The 22,547-nt window shown below is 40.9% G+C and overlaps 1 protein-coding gene and 1 long non-coding RNA gene across 5 annotated transcripts in view; one reads left to right on the top strand and one right to left on the bottom strand.

The window, feature by feature from the left end:
* The window catches only part of Masp1 (MBL associated serine protease 1), a 63,564-nt gene extending 59,265 nt beyond the window's left edge, over positions 1-4,299 (bottom strand). Inside the window, exon 1 of one of the 3 annotated variants that reach the window (XM_040751031.1) lies at positions 3,983-4,299. In XM_040751031.1, coding sequence (XP_040606965.1) covers positions 3,983-3,987 — 5 coding nt within the window. In that variant the 5' untranslated portion in view covers positions 3,988-4,299. The remainder of the gene's footprint in view (positions 1-3,982) is intronic. The other 2 variants (XM_040751030.1, XM_040751032.1) reach the window with 2 other exon arrangements.
* The window catches only part of LOC106021249, a 41,035-nt gene continuing 22,196 nt past the window's right edge, over positions 3,709-22,547 (top strand). Inside the window, exon 1 of one of the 2 annotated variants that reach the window (XR_005878990.1) lies at positions 3,709-3,899. This is a non-coding gene — a long non-coding RNA (uncharacterized LOC106021249). The remainder of the gene's footprint in view (positions 3,900-22,547) is intronic. The other variant, XR_001196573.3, reaches the window with a different exon arrangement.

The following is a 22,547-nucleotide window of genomic DNA, read 5'->3' as shown; positions in this document are numbered from 1 at the left end:
TGCTCTCACCAGGGGCCTTGTTCTCCTGGTCTGCAGGATGTTTGGAGAAAGTAACTAGGTGATTTCTGCAATTGCTTTTAGCTTTGGTCTTTGACAATTTGTTACACATACTGAAGTTTTCTGTAAAGTAGCACATCTGGGACCCTGACACATGTTCTCCTACTCTTAGAAGCATAACGATTATAATTAGGTGATGATTGGTATTACTTCTTCAATTGCACCTCACTTAAGAACCATAAATTATGTAGTTTTAAGATATAAGTAATTATAACTAATATTGGGATAAAACCTAAACTCAGTGGAGGAGTCTACAGATATTGAACACAAATGATATTCTGAAATGTATTGAAGACATATAGAATATATAGACAAATCTTGATAAAGATAGAATTAACAAAACAAGTCTTGGTGACTACCCTATAAGAATCATAGTTTATAATGCATTTCTAGAGAAATGAAAAGTAGTGGACTACTAAGAGAGTTTCAAACACAGTATCAAATGTGGATGATGCAATACCAAGGCAGGGTAACTAAGGCTGGTCAAAGTCCTAATGGTCAGGTCGCGACATAGCACTTTCCCAGCAAGACCCAAGGACTTTGAACTCAAACATCTCAGGCATGACTCGTTAGCTAGTCTCCTAACAGGTTCCTGCAAACATTTCTGATATTTTTGTCTGTCCATGGGCATGTGTGTACATGCGTATGTGTGTGTATGCATATGTGTATGCATGAATGTGGAGGCCAGTCATAAACCTCAGGCCCTGTTCCACAGGAGCCATCCATCTTACTTTTGTAGATGGCTCTCTTACTGGGACCCGGGGCTTGCTCATTAGGTTAGGCTGGCTAGATGCCTGCTAAAAGATGGGATCCTCCCATCCTTTGCCTCCCCAGGTCTGGAATTACAAGCTAGTTGTCCAGGGCTGGGAGTGCAGGTTCAGCTGTGCCCGGAAGAATGGATTCAACTCCAGGCCCTGACTTTACTTCTCCTACCCATTCTAGGGAAGTGGTGGGAGTTCTCCATTTAGTTCTTCATCTCATGTAGGATGATAGTAACGACTTCCCATGGGGCTGCTCTGCACACGGGCACTGGAAAGAGTCCTGAGTGTCCAGCCCTAGGTGAAGGCTTGCTTTGACGATCCATCATCATGCCACTTCCTGAAAGTAGGAACCTTTGACTCCCAAGCCTGACTTTCCTGCAATAGTGACAACTGGATTACACAAGGCTGAAAGGTTGCTTTCCTCCATGTCTGCTTTTTCCAGAGCACACAGAGGAGAAAGCTCCACAGGCCAGTTCTGCTGAGGCTGGCGGTTGACTGACACCTTAGCCCAGGCCCCAGGTTGCGCACAGCAGGCAGCTGGTGAGTGTGCACGAAAGGCCCCATGGAGTGTTCTGTTCTTTGCATCTCAAGACAGACGTAGACACATGAAGCAGTTATCTCCATCCATGTACAAGACTGAAGCATATGTTTGCTTGCCTGCCTTAGGGGCTGTGATTCAAAGGATGTACGTGGCAGCTTTCATTTCTCATCACATTCATGTTTTGGCTTCGTAGGCACCAGGCACTGGCTGTACAATTCCTGACACCTGTTATCTGTCCTCCAGTTGATCAAAAAGTTGAGCTACATTTGCTTGAAATGTCAAAAGTGATACGGAGAACTGGAGTTTCAAAGACTCTGTGGGGAGAGCGGGCTGTCAGGGGTGCATAAAGAGGCTGCATGCGTAGGGTGCTGTGGGATGAAGGGGGCTTCTCACGCCTCCACTCACCCCCTCTTTTCAGTGTGCACCACCAGCACTCCAATTTTAAGACTCAGACTTGGAAGAATCCCTTACCCACCACCCTCACTTGACAGACGACGGAAAGTATACCCTAAGAGATGGCACATCATGCCAAATACCATATGGTGAATTAACTTCAACAGCAGAGAAGAATAACAAAAGCTCACAGAAGAAGTTGGGTCCCTGCCCGTATCATGCCCAGGCATCAGGCCAAAGCAATTAATCCTGTGAAAAATAATTTAAAAAACCCATAGCTTTATGTGGAAATTAAAAAAAAATACTAATGCTTGAACAGCCCCCACCCCCACCCCCTGTGCATAAAATTCTGTTCTGTTGCCTGGGGAGTGGCATTCCTGAAGTACCAGAGACCACTGTAATCTGTAGCTGGGATTGAGAGCCTAGCAGAGTGTAGCAGGAAAATTCTTGGAGTGCAAAGACACAAGAATGAATCTGGGCCCTTTCAAGTTCATCAGTGTGGCTCTGGGCAAGTTGCTTAACTGCTTTTATCTCATGTGTTTATTAGTCCTATGTCACACAAAATCTGAAGCTAACAGGAAACGATGCTCATCAAAGTGTCTTGCAAACTCTGAAGTGCTGTGTGCCTGTGAGCCCAACCCTTTCAGAGACAGCTACTGGAACAGGTCCCTAGAACTTCACTTTGATATTCAGTAATTGAGTTCAACTTAATCATATTTATTGTATTTCTACAGGAAAGGGACATTATGTTCAATGCTGGTCACCTAACATAATGCATTTATTCATAACACGAACATGCAGACATTCTACAAAGATGAAGACACTGATTGCATCTCTTAGAGGGGAAGTGGGCATTTAAATAAGGCGCCACACCAAAGATGATAAGAAACAGTCACAGGAGAGAACAAAGAAAGAAGAGCCATGTCTGGGGGATGGAGACTAGGAATGAAGACGCAATCTTGAGCCTGCCAGTCTATTCTAGGTGGGGAATTGTTAGGAGGGTCGTTCTAAATCAAGGGTTAAGCATTTGCATGCTTTGGAATGGTGGAGACACAGGTAGAGCAGATTATCATTCTGTATACAAAAGAAGAAAAGTCATTGTTTTAGAAGAAAGGAAAATGAAATATTCTGGCAGGTTAAAAAAAAAAGACTTTACGAAGATCAGGATGATGAAATTAACTCTTAGAGATTGGTCTTCCTCTGAGCCGTAGGTACCTGGAATTCAAAGTTACAGATACTGAAGCTCCCTACTGGCCCTGGACTCAGCAAAGTGGCCAGGTGAGTGAAGACGAGAAAAAAACAGAAACTCCCAATTTAAAGGGAAAATGAATGGGGAAATAGGTGTGCAGGGACTTAATGCCTCAACAGGGTGTTTTTCTTGTTCTCTTTGAGTGTTGCCAGCAGCCTTGACACTTAAAAGTGATAAAAAAATAATTAGGATAGTTGGGGTTTCAGACTCTGGGAAAGCTCATAAGAAATGCCTAGTGAGGAGCCTCAAGCAATACAACAAGAGACAAGAAAGGTTGAAAAGCTTCAAGCCTTTAGAATTTAAAGTGATAGGTTTCAGATTAAAGTGATAGGTTTCAGAATCCCAAATGCTCCTTTAAAAAACTGTGGTGTCTCTTTAAGAGCCATTTGGTGCATTTCATAGCCTGATTCATGTCACCAGCTGCCTCTGATTTCAGTGAGAAATGCAGAATTTATAGGGAACTGTAAAATGGGGACAGGTTTTTAGTTTTCTAAATTGAGGTTTAACTGGCAAACTTCTGAAGGCTCGGGAAACCACGAGCTGGGCTGTGGGGGGACTGGTTTCTTTCCCGTTTAGAAGAAATAAACACACAAACACATTATCTAACTCTCAAAGTGGTGCGAGAAAGAAAGCATCGCTCTTTGCTGAGTAGGAAAATGAAGAATCAGTCTTGTGGGCAAGAGGAGGAGGATCACATTGGCCAGTAGGCAGCACCCTGTGCTGGCAGAGGGAGAAATGTGAGCCTCTGCTGCGCCAGGAACAGGCTTTGTACAAACTCTCTGGTTTCAAGTTGTGCGTCGGGAGTCTCTGGGAAGGTGCCCCAGGGACAAAGCTCGCTTTTGGAGGGCCCTGAGGATTGATGAGAATCCCAAGTCCCCAGCACACAGAGGGCAAGCAGGTGAGTCTGCTAGAGACAAGGTCAGACCCAGAGGCTGGGTCTTAGAGAGGGAACCCGATGCTTTCCCCTGACCTGGCACTCACCTCATTTTCTTGCCTTGTGTGCTCCTGGCCTTGGTCCTGTCTGCCAGACTTGTCTGTGAGCTCGTCCCCTTCCCCGGTGTGGTGTCAGCGATGTCTTATCTTTGTTCTGAGGTCCCTGTGTGTCTCTGGAATTGGCTGGCATTCTCCATTCAGGTCACGCCTTCCCCTGCCTGCAACAGATCCCCTCTCCCCCTCTCCCTCTGGCTTTCCCTCTCTCCTCTCTCTGACTGAGCTCATGCACACTCAGAGGGACCTGACAGAACTGTTTCCTTGGAAGATCTGCTGGCCAGTCCCCTCCTTGGGAGGGACTGCAGCCCTTGAGAAAAAAAAATCTGAGAGACCCAGAGGTGTGTGTGTGTGTGTGTGTGTGTGTGTGTGAGAGAGAGAGAGAGAGAGAGACAGACAGACAGACAGAGACAGAGAGACAGAGAGAGACAAAGAGACAGAGACAGAGAGAGACAAAGAGACAGAGACAGAGAAAGACAAAGAGACAGAGACAGAGGCACACACACACACACACACAGAGAGAGACAGAGAGAGAGAGAGACAAAGAGAGAGACTAATTTCTCTTCAGCCTCCCTTGCCCAAGTTTGTTCTACTTCAGGATCCCAGCAAAAGAACAATTAAACAGAAACTGCCAACTAAAAAGACAGTTCTAGGAGATTATAAAAAAGAATGCAGATCCCAAGTCTCAGACTGTCTGTGGACATCTGCAGGCTTTCCTGGAACCCCAGTGCCTGACCCAGACTGTGAGGGAGCACCAGTTTCTGCAGTTGGCTACTTAGTTTTCCGTGCAGAGAGGTAGACAGACACGTGGCATGTTCCAGCATGCAAAGGTCTAATCTACCCATTTGGGAAAGGGCTTCAGCATATTCGGAGAACCAGGTGACCTATGGGTGTAGGAAGACCTGTGCCTATGAGATGTCGATGTCCCAGGTCTGTGGAGAAATGGTAGAGTGGTTCTTAGCTGAGGTGAGTAACAAGAGACAGCGTTCTTCATAAAGACAGACAGCCCAAGCCGGGCGGTGGTGGTGCACGCCTTTAATCCCAGCACTCGGGAGGCAGAGGCAGGCGGATCTCTGTGAGTTCGAGGCCGGGCTGGACTGACAGCCTCCGAAACAATACAGAGAAACCCTGTCTCGTAAAAACCAAAAAAAAAAAAAAAAAAAAAAAAAAAAAAGACAGACAGCCCAAATGGGGACTTTCTCCACAGGTAAGCCTCTCCACAATTAAGCCCTATACTATAACTCCCACCACAATATAACCTCTGCACTCTGACTTCTCTGCGTGACATAGCCCACTCCCTTCCACAATAATCCCTTCCACAAAAATGGCAGCCAGCACCGAAGAGAGTATAAAAGTGGCACTCAATGAGCATCATCTCTGTGCTAGGCACAAATGTTATCTAAATTACTTTCACGAACTTCTGAGAGTTCTCTGTGATGCATCTTTTACATGATGGCTAGGCAATTCTATGACTGGCCAAGATCTCCAGACACCCATTATCACTCCTGAGACAATTGCCTCGTCAAGCCAGTTGTTACTCAGAACAGGCACTGTGGTAAGCACATATCATACCCACTCATTCCTTCGAGTACCTTTGTGTCTTGGTCAGTGGTAGCATTATCTCCACTTTCCAGTGAAGACACTACCCAGAGAAATTGGTCCCATAGCTAGAAAGGGAGGAAGAATTCGATCTCTTACACATTCTATGATACCGGCTCTCTATGATTTATTATAATGCATGTGGCATTTGTACACTCACTAATGGAGAATATCAATTTTGAATAATTTGAAAAGAGCTTTAGACACCGCTCGAGAACTTAGCTGTGATCTGTGTTTTCTGTCCAACCTGGCTGAACACTTCAGGCATGACACGGTTTCTGATCCTGCCTCCTTATTTGCTGAATGGAAGCCGTGATGAGGCACAAGAGAGATTATGATTGTGGAAGGTGCCCTCCAGTCATCCAAAAGGCTGCCTGCCACTTGAATCAAGTTGACAAGCATACATTCTCTACCCTTAGATAGTGCTCCTTTGACATATTTGGGGAAGCAGTGACTTGACATCCCCTGTAATTCTTGCCCATTCTCTCCAGTTTCTCTATTTTTAGCTCTTGAGTGCTAGCCTCGTGTGCTCGGCATGGTTACGAGGCTGTGGTTGATAATGCAGGTGCAAGTGTGTGCAATGAGGAAAGAGGCTTGGGCTCAGGCACTGTCTGAGAGAAGTGTGTTCTGTTTCAGGCAGGATAAAGAGAAAAGTCTGCACAATTCCCATTCAGCAGACTGCCAGGCTCTTTAGACATCAAATGACTCTCTCAAAACAACATTTTAATGATTTAAGTGTAAACGAATCAGAAACACATGGGTTGCATTTCTTCTGGAATACACAAGGGTTTTCAAACCAAAGGAGAAAGAACTTGGCAAGATGCTCACAGTGTGCAGTGGCCTGGCCGGGGAAAGGAGTCCCGCAGTTCTCCTGCAGCCTAGTCCGCCTCTCCTGGGTTTAGCATCCATACTAGGGAAGGAGGTTACTCTGGATCTGGGCACAGAGGGAAGGGCTTTGGAGAGAAAGCCAGAAGCTGCCCCTTGTAAAGTGTCACATAGAGCAATTAGGCCTCTGGGAATAGCTTCCTGCCCGTGCTTTTTTAAGGCTGCCAGTGATCAATGGGGGGCATTTGAAGGATGTTCTGAGCTAAGGTCCTGGCAATATGTAGCAGATCTGGTATGTGCCTCCTCTAGGAGTCAGCCAAGACTCAGTAGGGGCTGCTGGGGTGAAGACACTCTCTGACGTGCAGTGAAGGCTGTAGGTGTGACTCTTGACAGCTCACACTGGTTTGGACCATGTTTTTTTGTTTTGTTTTGTTTTGTTTTGTTTTTTCAAGACTCCTTGAGGTGTCCCCATCAGATCTGGATGTGGGAGGGTGCCCATGATGCTCTGGGGGTAAGATCCCTGGGCTCATGTTTTGTTGCCCCAGTTGTGGCCTCAGACAAGTCACCTGCTTCCTTAGGGGTGGCATCAGTGTGACTGTGAGCACGCAGAGCATGATGTGGGTATGAGAAGAGGCACTGGTTATGAGCTGCTTGTCGGTGCAGAGACAGGCCACAAGAGCTGTCACAGCTGTGGCACTCGCTTCTTCTGTGGTTTTGACAGTGCCGTCATTCATTACCCAGAATCCTATCACAGATATTAAGACAAATCATGCTTGGAAAGATTCAATTATCTTCCTTGAAAGTTTAACAAAGATGGCTTAAAATGTTCACAAGGAACGAAAAGCTCTTTAGTTCCAAGCAAAGAAATGGGGATAACAAGGGTGGGCTCGGAGCCCTCCAGTTGCAGTCAGGAAGTCCCATCAGAAAGGCAGCTTCTAAGGGAGTGAGTTCTACAGCATCTCTACTCTGGAACACTGGGTTTACATTTTCCACCAAAGTATTTATTTTGAAGGGGCTGAGTTAAAGTTTCTGGAACTCTACTAATGCGTCAGAAAATGTAAAGAATTCGGTCAATGGGTTTTCTTTTTGCTGGGGGCAAAGCCTGAAATCCAGGCTTCCTCCTGAACATCTGAGAAACAAATAGAGAACTCAGAGTGAAATTTGGAATTAAAGTGTGGAGGAAGGTGTGGCAGAGCACAGTTACAACCCTGTCCTCAGGAGAGAGGCAAGAAGACAGTGACTTCAGTACTAGTCTGGGATGCACAGTGATATCTGCATCAAAAACCAAAGCAAAAGAAAAATTAAACTTCAGTTCATTCAGCGCATTGACCATCAGTATGCCACGACCTCTGACCTTCCAGGTCATCACAATAATGTGAGAAATTAAAAGAATTCCCACACTTTGTCCCAGGAGACTCAAATTCACTTAATCAACAATGTGGTTGTTGAATCTGGGTGAAACCCTGCCTGGCATGATTGTACTATTTTTTGTTGTTGTTGTTGTTGTTACATACAACATAGAACATCTTAGAGTTAACATCTCCTTACATTTTATGATCTATTTTGGCTTCTGCAGAAACACCTATATGTTATTGCAGGGAATAGTCACATGTTTTTCACTGATGCATGGAGGTTTAGAGAAAGCCTGAGCAGGTGCAATGACCAAGTGGTAAGGGTTCTGTCTCATAGAGAACCCCTGAGTCCCTGTGAGCACATGATTAATGTTTGCAGTTCAGGCCTGCCTGACCTCAGACCAGGGCTCATTCTATTCATTAGTAGACTTCCTTTTGTTGATGCCTTTTGTTGAATTTGAATATTCACAATATAAGCCATTATGGATTAGAAACACACACACACACACACACACACACACACACACACACACACACACACACACAGCCTTGTCAAAATCCTGGGAGGCGGTAGCTGCCTGGGTGTGTTTCTAGGTCATCTATGCCACTGAGCTACCCATAGGTTTCTTTGCTAGTACTCTGTTGTTTTTGTCACTCTGGTGCTGTAGTGTAACTTGAAGTCTGGAAAGAAAGAAAGAAAAAAAATCACTCCAGACTCTTTTGCTTCTATATGATTTTTAGGATTTTTTTCTTTATGTGAAGAATATCATTGAGATTTTGATGGGAATCCCATTGAATCTATAGCTTGAATTTGATAGTATAGCCATTTTCTCAGTATTAATCTTGCCAATCCTTCAGTTTTCTAGTGTCTTCTTCTATTTCTTTCTTTGGTGTTTTACAATTTTCACTGTAGAGATTTTCACTCCCTCCAATGGGTTTACACCTATGTATATTATTATTGTTATCATTATTATAAATGGGGTTATTTTCCTGATTTCTTTCTCAGCACCCTATTTTACAGTATATAGGAAAGATACTGATTTTTGTATGTTGACTTTGTACAGCTACTTTGCTGTATATGTTTATCAGTTCTAAGGGTTTTCTGACAGAGTCCTTAGGGTCTTTTATACATAAAACATGGTTTGTTACAAATATGCTAAACATACACCCTGGAGAAAGGAAAGCCTCTTCAACAGCAGTGCTGGGAAAACTAGGTATTCACGCACAGGGGAACGGAACAAGATCTTCATCTCTCACACAGCACTAAAATCAATTCAAAGTATGTCAAAGGACTTCATGTAAGACCTGGCCCCCCGAATCTGTTAGAGCAAGACACAGGGAAGGTGTATCAAGATGTAGGTATAGGGAAAGACTTTCTGAAAAGGACTCTGGCAGCTCAGAAAACAAAATAAAAAATGGACAAATGATCCTGTGAGATTGAAAGGTTTCTGCATAACAAAGAAAACAATCTATCGAGGAGACAACAGAGAGAACAAGAGGAAATCTTTGCTAGCTACATGTCAGGCAGAAATTTAATGCCTAAACTATAAAAATCCTAAATATTCTAAAGGCAAAAACCCTAAGTAATAAGTGAAATGAATGGACAGTTCACTAAGAGGATGAAGTACAAGCAGTCAATGAATAAATAAAAAAGTTCAGCATCTTAATCTGTCAAGGAAATTTATAGTAAAACTACACTGAGAATCCTTCTCACCTCAGTCAGAATGGCCACCATTATGAAAAAGTTTCAATTATCAATTTCAATTGTATATGTTTATGATACACAATATAACTTAAAATAGATGTACCTCTATTTAAATTAGAATTAAAAATAGGTCTACCTCTCAACCTAAAAGTTCACTCTTATAGCAACCCACATCCTCCAGTGAAGCACCATTTCCTAGTGTTTCACAGCCTCCCAGAGCAAACTGCCCCACAACAAACAAACAAATGTGTCTTCTTCTAATGTATTTAATTTATTTAAAGTTTTTTGTGTAGTTGATTATTATTAGCTAAGGCCCTAATTTCTTTTTTTTTAATATGGATAGTTTTCTTAATACTATTTATTGAAGAGTCTGTCTTTTCCCCCATTGGGTATTCTTGATACCTCTGACAAAGATTTGCTGACTGCCTCTGCATTGCCTTGTTTGTGGGGGTCTCTATTATGTGCCATTAGTCCAGATATCTATTTTTGTGCCATTATCAAGTTATTTTGATTTAAGTGTTATAGATTTAAATGTTACTTTCACTATAATGTAAAATCAAAAATTATGCTGCCCCTAACTTTGTTCTTTTATGTAAAGTTTTTTTGAAACTATTTGTAATGTTTTGTGGTTCTATACAATTTTTGATACTTTTTCTACTTTTGTGAAAAATGTCATTAGAATTTTGAAAGCGACAGTATTACATATATATAACATTGGGTAGTATGTGTATTTTATTTATATTTTATATTTATTTATTTTTGCATATATATGCATATACACATATGTGCCATGGACTACAAGTGGAGGTCAGAGAACAGCTTGGGGGAGTTGATCCTGCCTTTCCATCAGTTGCACTCCTGGGATTGAAATGAGCTCCATAGTCTTAGTAACAAGGACTTTTACCTAGTGGATAATCCTGCTAGCCCAGAAATGTTAATATCCATTCTTCAAATCCTTTATAAGGGGCATATACTTGGTTTCATTTTAGTCTATTTACTTTCTTTCCCCAGTCTTTATAGTTTCAATATATTAATGTTTTATCACCTTAGTTAAATTCATTCCTAAATGTTTTAATATTTTTGTTGGTACTGTAAATGAATTGTTTTTATAGTTCCTTTTTTTACAAGTTTGATGTGAATACATAGAAATGCTACTGGTATTTGTGGGTTGACTGTATCCTATGACAAGTTTTTAAAATTAATAATTTTCTTTAATAGACTTTTAAAGATTTCTATATGTAAGATCATGTCAATTAAATTTTTTGTAATGTGTATATCTTTGATTTAAATTTCTTTTTCTTATTGTTTTGCCTACTACTAATTCTACATTGAGCAGTACCAGCACGCTCAATGCTTAACATTCCTGTACTGGTCTGAAGTAAGAGGAAGACAAAAGGTTTATGGTTTTTAACAGTTGAGTATGGTGTTGCTATAAGCATGTCATATATGGCCTTTGTTAGGTCAACATATGTTACTTAGCCAGGTGGTGGAGGCACATTCCTTTAATCCCAGGCAGTGGCAAACAGATCTCTGAATTCGAGGCCAGCCTGGTCTACAGAATGAGTACCAGGATAGCCAGGGCTACACAGAGAAACCCTTTCTCAAAAAATAAACAAAACAAACCCAGCAACAACAAAAGATACATTACTTCTATAGTTTGCTGATATCATGAAAGGACATTCAGTTTTATCAATTCTTTTTTCCATCTACTGTGGTGATCACACAGTTTTTGTCTGTTTTGTTATACTATCATGTTTATCGATTGGCATTTATCAAGCTGTTTGTATTAGTTTGCTGCGACTAAAAACCCCATGAGAAGCAATTTAAGAGGGTAGGTCGGGTGGTGGTAGTTGGTAGTGTACACCTTTAATCCCAAAACTTGGGAGGCAGAGGCAGGTGAATCACTATGAGTTTGAGGCCAGCCTGGGCTACAGAGAAAGTTCCAGGACAGCGAAGGCTACAATTGAGACAATGTGTCTCGACCTCCCTTCCACCCAACAGGGAGCAAGTTTAATCTGGCTTATAATGTGAAGGGTTCCCACCCATCATGGTAGAGAAGTCAGTGGCAGTAGCATGAGGCAGCTGGTTACATTGTAGTAGGCATTGGGCAGTAGACAGCAGGTGGGATAGTGAGACCAGAACTAAAAACCATCCTCCCACAATGACCAACTTCCTACAGCAAGAGTCTACCTCCTAAAAGTTCCACATCCTTCTAAAACAGTATCATTAGCTGAGGCTCAAGTACTCCAACACAGGGACCTACAGGGAAACTGTAGCATTCCTCCTTTGGCCTTTAGAGACACATGGCAATCTCCTGATTCAAAGAATATTCAAGGTCAAAAGTCTCTTCTGAGATTCAAGGCAGTTCTCTAGACTGTGAGTGTCCTTTGTTACATTAAAAAATAAAAACCCAAAACAAACAAACCAAAGTTCCCAATCAACAACAAGATATATACTTCAACATACAATGACCTGAAGTCAACATTGCTGTTCCACAAGGCAAGAACAGGACATAACAAGGAAAAACCAAATACCACTAAGACATACAACTAATTTGGCATCTCTGTGTCTGACACCTGGCCTCATGATGAAATCATCTGGGATTCAGCAACAGTGAGTAGCTCTCCCTTCTGCTACCTGCAACAAACATGCACTCTCTTGTGGTCTAGCTCCATTTTATACTGCGCCTTTTCTCAATGGGCATCCTATCATTTTGATATCTCCAATATCATATGATCTGCATTGCTGCAAAACTGGTACCTCATGGATGACACTATCAAGTTCTGCCGTCTGCTAAAGATATAGCCTGTCCTGCCTGGGCCAAAGCTGTATGTATTGGTTGCTGAGTCAGGAAAACACTTTTTTTTAGGCAATTGTTTTTGATTAGGGAACCCTCCATCTACAAAAATGCCTCCAACGCCGGGCGGTGGTGGCGCACGCCTTTAATCCCAGCACTCGGGAGGCAGAGGCAGGCGGATCTCTGTGAGTTCGAGGCCAGGCTGGACCGACAGCCTCCAAAACAATACAGAGAAACCCTGTCTCATAAAAACCAAAAAAAAAAAAAAATGCCTCCAACATAGGGCAAGAATTTCCACATGAATCCCAACAAAAGCTTAAAAAAAGATTTTAAAAACAAAAGAACAAAGTCAGGCAGAGACAGGCAGATTTCTATGATTTCAAGGCTAGCCTGGTCTACAGAATGAGTTCTAGGACAGCCAAAGAAACAGAGAGAAACACCATCTCAAAAAGTAAAAAATAAAAATGAAGGAATAGAGTAAAAAAATAAAAAGTAATGTAAAGATGGAAAATATACAGAGACTGGATATTGTATGTTATTGTGTTATCTTTGAATTGTTTGACTGCTGAGGTAGGAGCAACAGCTGCTAACAGACATTTGATTATAAATGTTGCTGGATTAATTCAACCTATATATTTTGAAAATGCCTTGACTTCAAATTTTAAGTCTAAAGACATGTTACTTTGGAAAAGAGGTTCTGCTTTTGTTTCCACAGAAGATGAAAAGCTGAAATTGACTATTGTTAAACAAATTAGACTGTGACTTTTTAATTCAGCCCCTCTTAAATTATTAGAGCATGGCCAAAATGAACACAGATTCTTTGTGACAACATCACATGAATGGCCTTTAGCCTGATACCCTATTAACCTCTGATTCTTCTCTGAAGCTTTAAGAGCCAGAACTCCACCGTCACACCTCTTTTAGAATTTGTAGGGAAAAAGTCCAGCCAAAGAAACACACCTTGAACAGAGTCAAAGAAACACACTTTGGCCCTGCAACTAGAACCAAAGAAATATACCCTGACCCTGAAACCAGTGCCAAAGAAACACTCTTTGTCCCTGGAATCAGAGCCAGTGAAAGAAATACACCCTGGCCCTAAAACAAGAGCCAAAAGACTAAAAAGGACCAGTGAAAGAAACACACTTTGGCCCTGAAACTGGAGCCAAATCTGACCTTAACCCTGTGCAGAAAACTAACCAATCCCCACCCTGGAAACTCTGCCCCCACCCCAGGAATCCCTATATAAACCCTATGTCTGTTCAGCAGAGGGCAGCCACTCTCCTGGTTTCTTCCCTCCCAATACGTCTCTTGAATGAGGTTTGGGTGAGACCTTCTTTTGTCAGAGCAGAGACGACCCTGGGTGGAGCAGAACAGAGCAGGGCTGTAATACTTTTTGCTGGGGTAAAGTTTCCCCTGGTGAACTGAAGTTACACTCTCTGGGGGAATGGAACTGAACTGTAACAACTTCACCAGGGAAGCACTCTCCTGCTAGATCAGAGCTGATACACTGGAGAAGCCTCTCCCTGAAGCAGGACTGTAAGCTGTTATGCTTACTGTGACCTGTAGTATTCCTTGACTCCCAAGTGCCAGAATACCTTTCTATGCAAGCTATAACACCCAGTATTCTGTGACTCCTGAGTGCCAGAATACCTTTCCAACCAAGCTGTAACACCTAGCATTTTTTGTCTACTGAGTTCCATAATCCATCCCCATCCATCCCATCAGATCCGTCAAAATGCTCATCTTCCAAATGCCTATCAGAATGCGTTATAGCATTCTAGAGCCCATCTAGCCTGCAGCTCCAAGGTCTTCCTGACTCCTCCCAAACCATTTCCAAAGACCAAAGGACCATATGGTTAGGTATATCACAACAGCAAACCTGCTCCTGACACCAACTTCTGTGTAAGTTACTTTTCTTGTTGCTGTAACCAAGCACCTTACAAAAAGGTAATTTAAAGGACCAAGAGTTTGCTTTAGCTTAAAATTTAGGGTTATAATTACTGAGGAAAGAAAGGCATAGACATAGGAGTTTGAGGTGGCTGGTTACATTGTGTCTGCATCCAGGACACAGAACAAACAGGAAGGCAGTCTGGCTATACAACCTTAAAGCCCACTTCCAGTGACACACTGTGTCGGTGAAGCTTCATCTCAGTGTTTCTCAGGTTTCCAAAGAGCACCAACAGCTGGGGACCAAAAGTGTTCCAATTATCTGAGCCTATTGGGACGTTTCATACTCCATGCATCCCCATGGGAAATTCCACTCTGTCATGTTGCATAATCTCTTAAAAAATAGTTGAATTTAGTTTGTTAGTGTCCTGTTAAGTCAGTTTATCAGTAGCATTGTCGCAGGGATTTATTTTCCTATAGTATTGTCTGGCTTTGATCATAGGTAGTGTTAGCTCTACAAAATGAGTCTGGGTGCTTTCCTTCCTTTTCAGCTTCATTAGAAAAGCCAGAGAAGTATAGATATTAGTGTCTCAGTCATGAGCCGCTGGCTCTTGGTTTTTATTTGTGGGGAAGTTTTTAATTATTTTTTAAGTTTTCAATTTTTTTTTGGCGGGGGTGCTGTGAAGCAATCCTTCTGTACATTGTGAAGATGTGTTACTCTCATTGTTAATATGAAGCTGACTGGCAGATTTTTGGGGGCAGAGAGAATGCTGGGAAGAAAGGCAGAGTCTCTGGAGTCAAGAGGAGATGCCAGTCAGACACAGAAAGAAGCAGCATGGGAAGTGCATAGATGGGGTAAATGAACCTTGGGGAAGCACGTAGATGAATAGAAATGGGTGAATTTAAGTTGGAGCTAGCTAAAAACAAGCCTAAGCTATTGGCCGAGCATTTATAATTAATAAGTCTCTGTGTGATTATGTGAGAACTGGCTGGCAGGATAAAAGAGACTGTCTATGGGGTGGGGGTGGGGGGTTGGGGAGCTGGGGGATGGGTTTCAAGACAGGGTTTCTCTGGGTAGCCCTGGCTATCCTGGAAGTCATTCTGTAGACCAGGCTGGTTTTGAACTCACAGAGATCCACCTATCTCTGCCTCCAGAGTGCCAGAACTAAAGGAATGTGCCACCATTGTCAATCTAGTTTTTAATGATTAATTAAATCTCTTTATGTATTATTGGTGTGTTTTCAGAGGTTCTGTTTCTTTATATTAAATCTTGGTAAGTCGTTTACCTATTTATCTCATGTTATTTAATTGTTGGTATAAATGTTTTCAAAGTTGTGTCTTAATGATCCTTTGTGTTTCTGTAGTATTAGATAAAATCTTTCATCTGTACTTTAATGTACTTAAAGCTTTTTGCTCCTGAAGAGATGCTTATAGAGTTTTCCACTTGTCTTTTTAGAAAGACAATTGTTAGTTTGGTGTTTTTTTTTTTAATTTTTGCATGATCTTTCTATTCTCTATTTCAATTATTCTACTTCAATATTTATTTATTGTGGAATATTTGTTTAACCAGGCGAAAATGTTACATTCATTCATACTGCATTCGTTAACTATGTAAAGATGTGTTGCATTTGCATTAATAAAATAAAATTAACCTGGGCTCACATTGGCAGGGTTAGCAACTGGTTGACAGGAAGTAGCAGGGAGGAGCTTAGCTTGTTTTGTTTTAGTTTTCAGTTGGGGCAGTGTGAAAGGGAGTGACTTGCAGGATACCAGCAAAGAGAGAAAATTAGCCAATTGCTATTCTAATTCTCTGAGCTCACAGGTTTTCACCCAGCCTTTGAATCTTGAGTTTTACCAGAACAATAGAGATTTAGTTAGAACTACCTTTAGTGGCAACAACAGAACCACTGTCTGGGGGAAGGAATCCACCCCCAACAGGCTACAGTCTTAGTGGCTAGGCTACTAATAGTTTAAAGTGCAGCCACCGTAAGGAAGGGAAAACATTTATTATTTCTTGCCTTCTGATATTATTGAAGTTAGCTTATTATTATTGTCATTGTTGTTGTTCTGATTTGGTTCCTTGAAGTCTATTGTTAAGTTGCTTGTGATCTTAGAGCATGATAAATAAAAGACCTAGAAACAGATACTGGGGTTCAAGCTTCAAGCTGAAGATAAGAGAAGCAAAGCAGCCAAGCCAATAGATCTTACCTCTACCAAGACTGAAATGGCAATCCTGTATCCACAAATCCTCAGAGGCAAAAAGCTCTGAATTTCTGTCTCCTCCTCCTTTTTATTCCTTTCTTCACCTCCTGTCTCCACCTCTCTAGTGCTGGGATTAAAGGCGTATGATCCCAAGTGCTAAGATCAAAGGCCTGAGCTCTGTTACCCTTCACTCTTGTGTAGGTCACTTGTAGCCTTGAACTAACAGAGATCTGAGTCCTGGGATTCAAGGTGTGTACCATCACCACCTAGCTCTGACTGCTGGGATTAAAGGTGTGTAGCATCACTGCCTGATCTTTATAACTTGAAGATGGCCTTGCTTTCTGAATCCTCAGGAAAGCTTTAATAAATCATAAATAATGTATGGCCACATGATCTTTTTTTTACCTCCCTTTTGTTTTGTTCTGGTGTTTTAACATTGGGTATCCCTGTGTATAGCCCAGACTAGCTTCTGACTCTTTAGCCTCCTGTTTCAGCTTCTTGAAAGCTAGGGGCACAAGCAGGCATGACTATACCCAGTATGTATCTGAATGTCCACTTTATGATTGTCTTTGCTGCTTTTCATAGCTTTTGGTGTGCTTTGATTTAATTTAATTTTCACTTTTTAGATACTTTTATATTTCTCTCTTGCTGTTTTGTTTGAATATTGCTTCATTTCCACATGGTTTTGAATTTTTAGTAGTTACTTCTGTTATGATTCATAGTTTCATTTGTGTTTGAAGAAAATGCCTGATATAATGTCTTTCTTCTTTTAAAATAACTTTCTCTTATTTGTGTGTGTGTGTGTGTGTGTGTGTGTGTGTGTGTGTTGTGTGTAGTGGGGTTTATATATATATATATATATATGAATATATGTATATGTGTATGTACCAGTGGAAGCCAGAAGACACCATCAGAACAACTGGAGCAGGGGCTTCAGGTGGCTGTGGACTGCACAGTGTGGATGCTAGTGAAACTGAACTCCAGTTCTCAGCAAGAGCAGTAAGTGCTCTTTACTCCTGAACCCCTGAACCATTGCTCCCATCTCCCCAACCTCCCTCAAACAAACAAACAAACCAACAGAAATGAGAAGAAAAGAAAGGGGAAAAGAGAACCGATTTCTTCTCTAAGTTCCACAGTACCCTGGAAAATATAGCATACTCACTTGAGTCGAGTGTGCATTATGTTCCCAGTCACTTGTTTCATTGTTTCCTTTTCTGTTAGGTGACCTATGTTGTTGGAAGGAGGCACTGAAATCACCTACTATTGTATTTCAGTCTATTTCTCCCTTTAGGTTTTGTTCATCCTAACGGGAGGATATTAATTCATGACATCATAAAATTTAAGGTCAGAAGCCAAACTATTGTAAGTTATTGAGTATCCATATTTCAACTTGATTTTTATATCTGTGTTTGAGGCTGGGCCATGATTCCAAAATATGAAGTTCTGAAGACAATAATCCTGAATCCCCAAAGATCAAAATCCTCTAAGTATGATTTAAAATTTGTTAAGAGACATTCATCTATGCATTAAAAGAAGATTTGAGAAACACAGAATACACCATACACAGTAAGATAGGTGATAAGGAAAGATTTGGAGTTTTACAAGCATAATGTTCAAGTACCCTGATGACATTATCAGAATTTCAGTGATCACCATCAGTGAAATCTCAGTCATGGAGAAAATTGCTCAGAAGTGAACTGTATAAATACATATCACTACAGCTGATAATTGTGCTCTCCAACTTCATATGTGCAGTCACCTGTGGTCATATGATAATGGACATCAGTCGAAAGCGGTTGTTATGGATCACAAAGCCAGACGGCACCTACCCCAGGTACCCCAGAGAAAAAAATGATAGCTCACCCTGAACTCCAAACCTCTGGCTTCTCCCCTGGAGCCAGCTAGTACATCCTTGGATATTGGTTACAGCACAGACAGCAACTGAGCCCCACTCAGACCCTTCCCCAGGTCAAGGGACACAGCATAGATTTTACTGCATTGAAGGGGAGAAGAGCTGGCAGCTTGGGAAAGATGATTTGCACTGACAGTAGTAATGGATGGCCATCAACAGCCTTCAAGGCTGTCGGAGCAGGCCAGGGTTTCAGTCTGGGAACTCAGTTTTTCCTGTGTTCTCTACCAACCCTCTATTGTCTCACAACCATGGTTTCTTTTGCCTCCGTGTGGCATTGTGTTGAGGTTTGCAGCATCTCTGGAGTATCTCTTGGTTTTGGCATGATCTGTGAGCCCTTCTTTTGGGTAATGTTTGCAATGTCACACCACATTTTGGACACATGAACCAGCCCACACAACTTCACTTGGCTTGTTGGCACTTCTACAAAATTGTCTTCTTCTTCCACAAAATTGCCTGGAACTAATAAAAGGAACCTCAGTCTCCGAAATAAATTCATGGTTGGTCACCACCAAATATGTACTTAGGCAAAATGTGATTCTAGAAATTTTATGGTTCACAAATGTAGATACACAAAAATGACCTTTCTTCATTTACTGAAGAGATCTCAATGTTTTATAAACAAGCGGAATTCCTACTCACAAAGACAATGCTATGATAATGTGCTTTTATGGAGTTAAATCAGAGAGAGAGAGGAAATGAAAAAAAAAAAGGCATGAAGTTAATTAGATTAGAACTCTCTAGAAGTCTTTACAATCTATAGCCCCCTTATTAGAAAAATGGATTGGTGAAATGTATAGCATAGAGAATGGTAAGAAATGCTGATAATTACAAACAGTAGAAAAATCATAAAATAAGATAAAGAACTAAGAAGAAATTTATGATGAAAAAGTATGGTAAGTCATAGGTTATGGGCAATTCAATGAGGTGGTTCTACTAGCACAGACCACCTTTTACAACCATTGACTGTTCCTACATCATGCTAATAGCTGACTGTTTTTTAAGACCATGGCTATCCTTGAAGGACATATTCACTCTCTCTTGCTCTGCAATGCCACTCTACTAGATATTTTCTGTGAACTGGTATCCACCAATGTGTGTACTCCTTATGTAATTTTTCCATGGTTAGGGCCGCTCTTCTGTGTAGTATTGGGAACACAGAGGAATCTATTCCCTATTTGCTCATATACAGACATCAGATTTTATGGAAACAATACTGGTGATCAAACAACACCATTGCGTAAGGGCTTTCTTGCCCTACCCTGTGCATAATTACTTTCAAACTGGCCAGTAACTCTGCTGGCTTCTTGCAAATGTGGCTTGAATTCATTAAGAGCTCCTGGATTTTCATCAGCTGGAAGGAATGTCAATGCAGACAAATGACGCATTTTGACATTAAAATTTTTGTCATTACTCTATCATGTGGCCAATCCACTTGTTGAAATTTTCCACCAAATACTCAGGGTTGAATGGGAAAAAAACCAAACCTGATTGGTAACACATTGAAATTCACCTTTAGACTCCTTGCTCATATCTGATTCCATGTGTGTCATTATAACATTATTTTCTCATTCAAAGTTTGCAAAACATTCCAATGCTAGGATGCTTCACTTTCATTTCATAATCCAGAAGCAAATGGTTAGGTTCTATGATTTTCCCTGGTGGGGCACACATTGTGTGTATATGACTTAAATGTAGTGGGAACAATTTTGAAAGTGCAATGACTAGTTGCAGTAAGGCATGCCGTAGTTTGTCTATGTTATATTTAGTGGTTAGTATAAGAAGTCTGTCTCTTTCAACAGCCGAATCACTAACCAAGACTCTATTCACTATGCAGTCTGCTTTGACAGGAGACTCTAATCATCAACTGTCTTTGAGCCAAATTCATTTTGCTCCCTGACACACTATGTGTGAAAGAGGCACAGACAATACATGATTGAATAATTCAGCAGCTGCTATGGGCACAATCAAAGAAAGTATTAGTTCTTTACCAGAATTCAACTTTCTGTTCCTTTTATTTTTTCATGGAAATGGCAGTTATCAGTGTGTAGGCTTTCAGAATTTCAGTATTTGGAGCATTTTGTTATTATGACTCAGGATTTTATCTTTGGAGAGTTGGGTCTCAGGATTTCAATGTCTGAGGGGTTATGAAATTCAGAACCTTCTCTTTTGTATGTTGACTGGCACCAACTTACCATATCAGTGAGCCCTATACTTACAGAAGTTTTCATATTGTTACTTGGTCTCATCCCATTGAAGCTATAAGATTTCTGTTCAGCGTTTCTTGCAAGGCAGATGCATTTCTTGTGAGACACATATAATGATGCTACACTCACCTAGAGTTTGTTAGTCTGTGAATGTCTTTTATGTCTTTATCACTGTCTTGCATTCATTTCTAGAGGATAGATTCACTGGGTATAGAATTCTTGTGATTTTTTTCAATTTGGTTTTTAGTACCTTGAATGTATAATCCCATTATCTCTTTTAAAGTTTTAGCTGGTAAATCAGCTATGACTCATGTATACATTTCTTTTCTCTTTCTACTTTCAAGACACTTTCTCTTTTGACAGTTGTGCTTTGTCTCATGATATTATTATTTAACGTTTTTTCCTTAGAGGCTTAAGCTTCAAGAATCTGGTTATGCATATCTTTCACAGTATAGAAATTTTAGTCTATTCTTCCTTTTTTAATTTTCGTTTGTTTAAAATTAAAATATAACCATAGTGCCTCTTTCTCCTTCTCTTCCCTTCCAAAAATCCCATAGTTCATGTGATTGCTTGTTTAATCTCATCCTATAGATACATTATGATCTTTTCACTTTTGGTTTCTCTAAGTGCATAAATTGCATTTGAATTGTTTGAAAACATTTGAAAGATGTGGTCTCATCTTCACTGAAGCTTTGCTCTGTGTCTTTCAGATCTGCCATTATGCTCTTCAGGTCTAGGATTTCTACAGTTTCTAGTTTTAAATTTAACTTCTGGTTTTGTTTATGCATTGTTTCCCAGATTTCAGTTGTCTGTCGCATCTTGTTTGCTGGCTTCTTACTATCCCTATAGCCTTGAGTTAGTGTTTATCAATTAAAGAACGAATACCTCTTCTCTTTCTTCGCAGACTGGTTTCAGCACCTGAAGGCTCTTTCCTATTGGCTCCTTGTTGGGTTTATGGGCTTATGGGGTAGTCTCAAGGATAAGCAGAGTGGAATGGAGTCTGAAGCTAGGTCTGTAGGTTGCAATGTTCCTAGGTAAGACACATTGCCTATGTGGGATTACCAAATTCTTAGAGTTATGGGGTACAGGCAGAGGACTTCCTGTTCTCCCCTTTTGCCAACCCAGACATTTACATTTCAGATGAATATTACTGCAATTGGATTTGGTGTGTCACAGTGCTCCATTTGTTCTGTCTGTGCTATTCTTTGCTCACTTTGTTCCATTTTCCCCCTCTATTTTAGATCAATTTAAATAGAAATAGCATATTCTATAGCTGTAATTGGTTTGTTATTTCACCGTTTGTTTTGCAGCTTAACTTATCATTATACAGCTCAGCTGATGTTATACTCTTCCTGTGTGTTATAAGAAGCTTTTGGTAATTTCTATTTTCCTCCTCCACATCTTTATATTACTTTGGTCGTTAACTCTTCTTAAGTATTCATTATAATCCCTCATCTCACTGGTTTTATTTGAGTAAGCAGCCATCCATATTTTTTAAAAATGGAAATAATGATGAAGACAATCTTAGATATTTACCCATTAGGTGCCTTTGTTTCTGTATGTTTCCTATTTCCTTCAGTATTTTTTCTTTGTCTGAATCACTTTCTTGAATATTTCTTTTAATATGGGTTTAGTGGTAGGCAACCTTTTTTTTTCTTTTTCAAATTTTAGACATAAAGAAGTCTTTACTTGTTTTTTAAAGGTATTTTTATGAGAACAAAAGATTCTGTGTAATTTTGTGGTCTAGGAAAGGCATAATAAAAATAGCAGTTTACATATGCCAAACCTAAGAATTATTTACACAGTAGTTGTTGTCCAATGTTATCCGCTTACAGCCTAGAACCTTAACCACAGTGTTGCATTGTCTGTTTGGGTAGAAGATGTAGCAATGGAGTCTGGCATTAACCACCTTTCTGGTCGCTGTAACCAAATACCTGTTGAAAGTGTTCTGGTTCATGGCTCAAGAGGGAATTCAGTACACCATGGCAGGAAGGCAAGGGTGCAGGAGTGTGAGGTAATAGTAGTCGGGAAGGGAGGGGAGAGAGGGGAAGTGGAGGGGAGGGAGAGGAGAGGGAG

Source organism: Mesocricetus auratus, unplaced genomic scaffold, assembly GCF_017639785.1.
Source record: "Mesocricetus auratus isolate SY011 unplaced genomic scaffold, BCM_Maur_2.0 Super-Scaffold_100008, whole genome shotgun sequence".
Taxonomy (NCBI): Eukaryota; Metazoa; Chordata; class Mammalia; order Rodentia; family Cricetidae; genus Mesocricetus; species Mesocricetus auratus.
The sequence above is the reverse complement of the archived record's forward strand: the minus strand, read 5'-3'. Positions and strand labels throughout refer to the sequence as shown.